Here is an 8,987-nt window from a genome sequence, read left to right as displayed (position 1 = left end):
GGTAAAGGGCTACTATATTAAAATGATAGATCATTCTGTTATGTTGTATCTATGCAAGACAATGATTTATTTATGCAGATCATGTCTGGCTCTATGGAGATATTTCTAATCTATCAGTGCCTGCAGCCACTCTTTACCCATTAGAAGTCAAGCCTTCTATTAGGCATCTGAAGTAATACTTTGGAAATATTATTTTACCAAATGCTGTTAGTTGCTACTGGATGCTTTTCTGGCTTTATAGAAATTATAACTGGACTCTTGATGTGAAACCAGGAATATTTTTCTTCTGAGGTATATATGCAACTTCAATAAAATAATATTAAGTAAGTAGTCTTATTGTAGCTACCCAGATGCTATTGTAGCTACACAGAGTGGCTATTGGCAGATCGCAGACTTGAGTAACTGATTTTCTCTGAATTCCTTCTGAATATACCAAGTTCTTTCATGTTTCTCTCAGGCCAAACACAACTGCCTAGCTTCTGCATGACAGCTGAGGATCTGCAGTGAAGTCTTACATTGCAACCATAGTTCTCATGTTTGCTATTTCTGTTCAGAGCTGAAAGAAATTGGTTTCACACCATGGCCTTCCCCGTAGTGTCTGGGATGATGTGCTTTTTGGCCTCTTCTCTAGATAGGTGCCTTTCCTCTATTACTATCTTTCCTGTCAAGTGCCATCTACTTTCCTTCCTAGGTTAACGGCACACATTGACTGCTCTCACCAGGAGAGAGCATTTGGGCATAAAACTTTCTGCATGCCAGGGAGGTAGTTTCAGGTTTTGTAAGCAGAGCAGGTAAAAAAATCTGAGATTATTGATCACAGACAGTGGAAGTGAAGAATGAGAGTCCCTGATCCCCAGCATCACATCTTCCACTGTTCAGTTTTCCTAAGTACAAACCATTTTCCACCAAATAGACTGACTAGGAAATAGTATGGAAAATGTCCTATGCACTCAGGCTGCTGTCTAATGGGTGCACAGGCAGTCACATGTGCCTTCCAGGTATCGCTGACCAGACAAACCAGGGCTAATAACCAGTGCCATTAGGGACTGTAGAAGCAGATGTGGTGAATTTTGAGCATTGGCCAGACAAAACAACTGAGAGCCAATAAGAGGACTTCTGAAAAAAAAAAAAGAAAAAAAAAAGAGAGAGGGCTTGGGAGAAGAGGAGAAGGAAGAAGGAAAGATTAACTTCTACAGCTCAAATTTTAAATAATGAAGTTGTATTAGTTAGAAGTCAGTATTTACATTAAAGTTAGTAACTTTTGAAGAGTTAGGAGTATATGCAATTAAAAGAAGAACCACAGTGTCCTTGGAGATATTGTAAAATCTAGAAAAAGGGTACATTCATCAAAGAAACATTATGCTGTAATCTATTCCACCATATAAAGTTAAGCCAAATATTTTTAATAGCTAGTGTTCAGATGGAATGAACACAGAGCATGAAGCCTGTCAGCTGTTGAGAATGAAATCCACATTGAGATGGATTTAACTGACTTAACTTGAAGTATACAAAATGGTATTATCAACAAATGTGTTCTTCAAATGCAACTGTTAAAAATGTCAACTATTAAAAAAAAAGTGTTTCTTGTGCTGAGTTACCCTGTCATAGGTATAATCAGTATATACAGACCAGTATACCTTTGGCACAAATAGTAGTTTATAGAACTAAACTGAAGAAATACGTTCAAACTGAAGTGTTACCTAAGGAATAGAAAAGGTTACCTGATACAGATAAGACCACAGAGTTGCAGCTGTTTCACACCTTTTAGGAATTATTTCTCTGTGCAAATTAAACACAGCCAGGAAAAAAAAATTCTCACTTTTGTGAGTCATTTATATTAAGCTTCTCAAAATTAGAATTAAAAATAATAGATTAAACATATTTATCTTGTAAGATGTGGAACTACAAAAACTGCAAGTATCATTTGCTTCTGTATCATATCTAGTGGAAGCTGTGACAGTGTTAAAGTCTGCAGTTGTTATATGCAGTATAGTATTTCCAGTGGCAGATTGGAAATCTTCTATTTCAGGATATGTAGATAATGTCACCTTACTCGGAGAGGCAAGTGGAAATACAGTTCTGTTAGACAGGTTCTTTTCTTTAGAAGACTCTATGCTAGAAAGTGAATTTGAGGATATCTGAATGCAGATTTCTTCTGAAATACAAGCACGGAGGAAATGGATGTCATTGATGTCAACTCTGGGTTCACAGTTGTGCCCTGCATAACAGTGGCACTCAAATTTTTCTATGAATGTCTGCAGATCCTGAAATGCTGGTTCCCCTTGCAGAGTGTATTTTCCATCCTTGGTCATTCGGATGACAATATTCTCTGGGTTCAAGTGAAGATAGTCACTGGAATTCCACTTTTTCCGTGCACAGGCACCAGAGTCTTGGCATACTACCTGGCTGCAGATTCTGGCTGCCATTGTGACATTGATGAGGTAAGGAGTCAAGGTCTTCCTGAGGTAGTTGTCCAGAGTCCTACAGGTGTTCTGTGAAAAGAGCATCATATCTGAAAAGTTTAGTACAGGAACTATTAGAATGCCACTGTTATAGTAAGAGTGGATATCTATGAATGCTTTTCTTGAGGTTTTGATAATAGTTACATTTGGTTGTTGGAAACAGTTATCAGAGAAGTCGCTGTATAATTCAAGGAGCACAATAAATTTATCTCAAGTGGTTATTGGAAGTGTTACTTAAAGCACTTTTAGAAGAAAGTAGATGACTTTAAGCTTTCATTTTATCTGTGTGAGATTCCCTGTAGTGTTTTGAATCAGATGCATTTTAAAGAGTTACGCGAAGGATCAATGTTCCTTTTTATGCATTTTGAATATTTTAAGGTATCTTGAGGGAAAAAAAAATCAACAGAACAAACTCACAAAACACTTCTTCAGCCTAAGCAAATATTTTTTCTGTTAAACCACCTTGTGATAATCTGTTTTCCACTGAGTAGCTAGACTGCAGGAATAGGGAGCTCTCACAGTGTGTTTGAATGGAAAGGATTTGGGGAGGCTGGTCAAATTAATTGTATGCTAAGAGAACACCTCATTGATGACAAAGCTGGCACACATGCTATATATGCTTGTCAAACCAGAGGTTTTGGGAATTCTGTTTCTGAAGCTATATGTTCTTAGGGCATTTGCCTAATACCACACATCAGTAGAGAGATAAAGCTAATATTTACACCCATAGACATCATCTCAGTGAATCTGAGGCATATGTAGTTGTTTTGTTTTTCTTTTAGATGTATATGGAAACCCTGCTTTGAAAATTTGCTTGATGCAGTTTGTGCAATTGCTTCCAGTTACCGTGCTGGCTTGTGCAGTTGCTCATAGCCAACACCATAAGTTCAAAAAATTGAAGTCTTATTCTGAGTAGTCAGTGGCAATCTTCATAAGCCTCAGATGGGCTTGGCTTTTCATTCATGAAGACAGTAGATCTGCTGACAATATGGAGTCGTCACTTTTGAAGTAGAAGACATGATGTAAATAATCATAATCCTTTTCTGTGTCCTTTTCACTTTATCGCTCTTCAAAAATAACACATAATAATTAACCTGGCATACCTTATTTTGTGTTAAATTCATATCACCCCAAATCACAATTCCAGAAGCACCCAGTGCAGCAGACTCTCCAATGGTATTTACCAGGTCATCCTGAGAGTAAATCAGGAAAGAATCATACCAGTGTAAGTAAGCCATAACATACAGGCAAAAGATAAAATCCATGTAGTAAATTACATAGACAGAATAACTACTCTGAAGACAGCAAGCAATTATGCGTGATGCAAACATTCTGCTTACAATTATTTTGTTCTGTTCTGGGATATAGTTGAGCAGGTAATGAAAATTACCTGACAGAAAATGTTGACAACTGTTTCCAGTTTATACAAGGGCTGTTCTGAAAGTAATGCTTTTTATTTTATTATGTTGGCCCATGACATCAGAGGTGGATGTTGGAAGTATGGCAGCAGAGGTTGAAGCTTCACCGCAATATTCCGTTACGTGTTGTTGCTGCGTGACAGATGGCAGCAGAGGGGCAAAATGGTGTCTGGCATGGAAGTGCATGTGAAGCAAAGATGTGTCATTGAATTTCTTCATGCAGAAAAAAATTGCACCTACTGACAGTCATTGATGCTTGCTTAGCACATATGGAGACCAAGAAGTGGATATGAGCACAGTGAGGAGGTGGGTGGTGCATTTCAGCAGTAGCAACAGCGACAGTGGGTCACCTCTGCTGGTGCAGGTATTTATGAGCTCAGCATGCAGGCTCTTGTTCATTGCTGGAGTACATGTATAACTACTGGTGATGACTACGTTGAAAAATAATCTTTTGCAGCTAAGAATTTGCTCTTATCAAATAGTTATTGTGCTCTCTACATCTGTTGTAGTTTCCATATAAATAAATAGGAGGCGTTACTTTTAGAGCAACATCCATATGTGGTTAGAAAAACAAGGCTTTAAAGCTGAGCCAGTGGTTAAGCCAAAACATCGCACCAACTGTTTTAAGTTTTATTTTGCTGCATTGTTTTCTGACTGCTCAGAACTGGTGGTAACCAGTTTCAGTAATGCTGCCTGAAGCACAAGCTAGAAAGCACAGATGTAGGATTTTTTATTATTATTATTATCTTGAATTTAATTTCTGTTCTCAGAAAGTGCTGGAGCAGAAAAGTAGCAAGAAAAGAGCTTTCACCAACAGGAATCTCTTTTCTCAGGAGAATGCCTCTGACCTTTTACAGAGATTGATCTGGGAAATTTGTTTCTGTTCAGTTCTCTTTCTAAGGGTCAGCTATTAGCCCAGCTCTAACAAAACGTTTAAGCCTGTCTGGAATGGAGGAAGGCTATGGATAGAAAAAAAAAAAAAGGGAAAAAAGTCTTTGTGAGGGGCAAAACATGAAAAGGCAATATGTGAATGTTAGAGGATTTAAAGGGAGTAACCAGCAGAATTGATTTCAGAACTCCCTGCTTCTCACAGGTATGCATGGAGCTGGGAGCAATGCTCAGTGATGCTCTGTCCAGGATTTGGGAGGGTACCAGACACAAGACCATCATTGGGACCACAGCCTCTAACTTCCCCCTCCCTGTGGCCTGGAGAAGGTTCATCAAATTGGTGGCATCTAAGACAGCACAGGTAAATGAAAAATGTTCAGGAAAAAGTATAGCCAGGACTTAATCAGAGGCTAACCTTGGCAAACCTGTGATGTGCTGAAATTCCATTTAGGAACTAGCATATTGTACCTAAGGACAGAATTGCTTCACTAGCTTTAAAACATATCAACCTAAGAAAGAATTAGCAGTCTTACATCCTTGTTTTGGTTTTTATAAACTGATTTTTTTGCATCAGTACTTCAAGTCCTACACAGGCAAGGAAGTTCTTCTATTCTGGAGAACTAATTAAATTATATCATCATGAAAATCAGATAACTGGGAGTGGAAGAATGATAATTTGCCATTTAAGAATTCCTGAAACAGAAATTATTTTGTTTAATGTGCACTGTGGAATTCCAAAAGAAGAAAGTGGTTAACATTTTGAACAAGGAAGTGATTGTTGAATGACCTCTCATTTTTCAACTGGAGGCTGAGCAGTGGGAGAGATATGGAAGTGTGAAAAGGTCTCTCAATAATCACCCATAGGGTCCCTTCAATGTCCTCTAACAAAACCAGGAGGGATACACCTCATATTTATCAAAGAGAAAAGTGAGGAGAAGGAAACACTTATGTAACACAAAAAGAAAAACTTGCTTTTATCATTTTTTCTTTTAATTTAAAGAAGCAGATGTTAGGCCAGCCCAGTTTTATTATTTCTCTTTGGAAAAGGTTATTCTTCCTTCTGAATTAATGTACTATAATATGCTCTCTAGACACTAATATTTTGCTGTGTGTGAGAACTGCTCAGAGAGTAAAACGTTTGATAAACATCATGAGGAAGGTTTGAAAATAGACCTCTTACTGTTCAGTTTGATCAAATGTAGTTGGTGTATATTTTTTTTAATATACAGAATCTAGACACTTCTGATACAAATTCATATATTTTCTAAATAAGTGCTCCATGATCATTTCTTTCCATTTAAACTTGAAATACATAAGGTGTAGCTCCACTCACCTGAGAAAGATATTCCTCATAGAGATCTGTGAATACTGGTCGTGTATATACAAAAACTGGAAGGGGATGAGTAGAATTAGAGACATGTGAAACTCTGATGGCTTCTTGAACTCTGTTGCGAACAAAAAGTTGGGCATTTCTGGAAGATCTTAAGGCTGTTTCTAGATAGACAGATGGATAAAGTGCTGTGCTTTTCTCCCACAACCAATTAAGCTCATTATTTCTTGCTATTTCAATATCTAAACAAGTTCCTGTATAGTTATGTGGGTTTTGTTTGTAATCATAGTTATAACAGTCTGGGTAAAGGTAGTATCCCCAAAGACGATTTGGCTTTGTTGCTATGCCCAGTTTTAAAGATTCCAACATAAGAGCTTTTGCTGCAGCTTCAAATTCCATTTTAGCTATAGTCCTGGCTTCGGGTTCTGATAGACTTAGGTCCCTCTGCTGAACCAGTTCAATAGATTCCTGCCTATAAATGTCTTTTGATCCCCAGTTCCTTATCCATACAGGTCTCCAATTCTCCCAATCAATGACAGCCAATCCAAATTGTTCATCTGAAGGAATATAGAACTGGATATCCTCTTTGGCTTTTTTTAAATGGTTTTCCAGCAGTGCAAGTTGAGGGAGTCCTCCATTGAACGCTTCTCCTGTGACTTCATTTTTGTAAGGATAGTAACCAAGCCTGTCTGGATAAAATAGTGTGATGTTTTGCCCAATGGATGTCTTCAGTGTGCTTCCAATGAGGGAAAAAAATGACATGTCCAGCTTCACTCCAGTCCTTTCAGTACAAAGTTCTGTAGGAGCGTTCCAGATGGAAAGGAAAGGTGAATTAGAAAGAAGTGGACGTGCTCTTATGTTCAGAGATGAGCAGCAAGAAACTAGAAGGATGGTGAACACCATGCCAGAGGCTATGGGATATGTACAAGTAACACAGATACCAAAATTTTGTATTTGTCTTAGAGTTTCCATTGTAGCCTGTGCAGTGGCATTAGATGATTGTGATCAGACAAAAATTAAATGCTCTCTTGGTATTAGAGAAGTTTGATAGACTGTCATAAGCTTTACCACATGATAATTTTTCTTCAGGTTAAAGCTATTAAGCAATATTCCTGAAGTGCAGCATGGACGTGTCCTTTATGCGACTCTCTCTACCATTTCTGACTTTCCCAACAATTTCTAAGACCTAATGCAGAAAAAAAAAAAAAAGAAAAAGAAGTTGAAAATAAGAGGTGTTAATTCTTCGTTTTCTAACTGTGAAACGAACAGCATTTTTGGTTTTGAATATATTTTTGTCTTTGAGTAAAACTCTGGAAGGAAAAGCAGAATGTACAATCATAGAAAAAATAAAATTCATAAGAACAGGTATAAAATTGTCAGTGAAGTGGTACCCACTGAGTCATGGGTCAGAATGAGAATGATAGTAGTTCTGATTGTGGTTGTGACTGTTGTCTGTAAACATGAGCATTCTCACAGTGTCTCCTCTTAATCAACCGTAAGTTATAAGTAATGCTTTCTCACCTGTCACAAAACAAAGTTGTAGGTCTTAATTGATTAATTTTGCAGAGCTCTTTAGGGAAGATCCAAATTAACTCAAAATTGGAACCAGAACTTTGGCACACATCCAAGAAAATAATCTGTATAAACTCATTTAATTTAGTGAGCTATCTGAAATATGATAGGCACTCTGTCTTCTGTCCAGAAGTTTTTGAACAGATTCAAAAGCTGTATATCATCTTGGCATATGGCTATCTATATGTTTCTTGAGGCTGTTTACAGATAAAGTGTTCAAAAGGCCAAGCATGGGAACTAGAGGTGCACGAGGAGCTGGGAGAGGACAGAACCAGGACAGCTGACCCAAACTGGCCAAAGGGATTTTTCATACCATATGACATCATGTGGAATTATAAAACCCATGGGGAGTTGGCTGTAGCAGAAGCCTCGTCATTAGGCCTTAGAGTACCTAAAGCATATAAAAGCATGGAGGAAAATACAGGAGGTGCCATGAAGTGGGCACATCATCCACGTAATTATTGAAGATGTTAAATAGTACTCGATGCCAACTAAAAATTTGTCATACATTGCCAGAGTGAGGCCTCCAGCTAGACTTTCTGGCACTGATCACAACCCTTTAAGCCTAGTAGTTCAGACAGTTTTCAGCTCAGTTTTCCATATAACTTGCCTGTATTTCATCAGTGAAAATGCTATGGGAGACAACGGTGAAAGCCTAGCTAAAATCAAGATCAGCAGTGTCCACTAGTCTCCACTTGTTCACTAAGCCAGTCATTTTATTATAAAAGCCAATCGGGTTGGGCAAGCATTATTTTCTCTTCATAAATCTGTGCTGACTGCTTTCAGTCACCTTCTTGTCCTTAATGTTTTGACGCACTGTCCAGAAATATTTGCTCTGCCTAATTCCTAGGGGTCAAGGTAAGACTGTGATGACAGGCCTATAGTTCCTTGGGTCACTGTTTTTTGCCCTTCCTGATGATAAGAGTGACATTTAGTTCTTCCAGTCCTCACAGCCCTCCTCCTGATGCCATTACTTTTTAAAGATTGTCAAAAGTGGCCTTGCAGTGATATCATATCACCCAGGTCCTTCAGCACTCATGGGCATTGTAACTCATCTTGCCATTGTAACCCGTAGACTTGGGTTTGTTTGGGGTTTGTTTTTAGACTTGTCTTGTTTGTTTAAATGTTCCATAACCTGATCTTCCTCCACTAAGGGTGAACCTTCCATTCAGTCTTTCCTATGAATGCAAGGAGCCTGGGATCCTAGAAGGCCAGCCTTTCCAGTAGAAATTGAAGTGGAGAAGGCATTGAGTATCTTGACCTTTTCCATGTCTTTTGCCACCAGATCTCCTGCCTCACTCCTCAGTGGATATATAG

The 8,987-nt window shown here is 38.3% G+C and overlaps 1 protein-coding gene across 1 annotated transcript; it reads right to left on the bottom strand.

Annotated features, from left to right (window-relative positions):
- Positions 1-1,832: 1,832 nt before the first annotated feature.
- SPAM1 (sperm adhesion molecule 1) lies at positions 1,833-7,070 on the bottom strand. Its single transcript, XM_065741516.1, has 3 exons — positions 6,102-7,070; positions 3,566-3,655; positions 1,833-2,492 (listed from the first exon to the last, which is right to left on the bottom strand). The coding sequence occupies exons 1-3, from the start codon at positions 7,068-7,070 to the stop codon at positions 1,833-1,835; spliced, it is 1,719 nt and encodes a 572-aa protein (XP_065597588.1).
- Between the last annotated feature and the right edge of the window lie 1,917 nt (positions 7,071-8,987).

Source organism: Cyrtonyx montezumae, unplaced genomic scaffold (genome assembly GCF_038088225.1).
Source record: "Cyrtonyx montezumae isolate F1298 unplaced genomic scaffold, pur_monq_1.0 scaffold_3, whole genome shotgun sequence".
NCBI lineage: Eukaryota > Metazoa > Chordata > Aves > Galliformes > Odontophoridae > Cyrtonyx > Cyrtonyx montezumae.
The sequence above is the reverse complement of the archived record's forward strand: the minus strand, read 5'-3'. Positions and strand labels throughout refer to the sequence as shown.

What these genes read in the sequence shown, in the direction of transcription:
- SPAM1 (XM_065741516.1), bottom strand. Translation starts at nt 7,070, where the DNA reads ATGGAAACTCTAAGACAAATACAAAATTTTGGTATCTGTGTTACTTGT. An exon ending in ATGAGGAATATCTTTCTCAG is followed by an intron (nt 3,656 to 6,101) that starts GTGAGTGGAGCT and finishes ATTTACTCTCAG; the next exon opens with GATGACCTGGTAAATACCAT. An exon ending in TGAATTTAACACAAAATAAG is followed by an intron (nt 2,493 to 3,565) that starts GTATGCCAGGTT and finishes CTCTTTTCACAG; the next exon opens with AACACCTGTAGGACTCTGGA.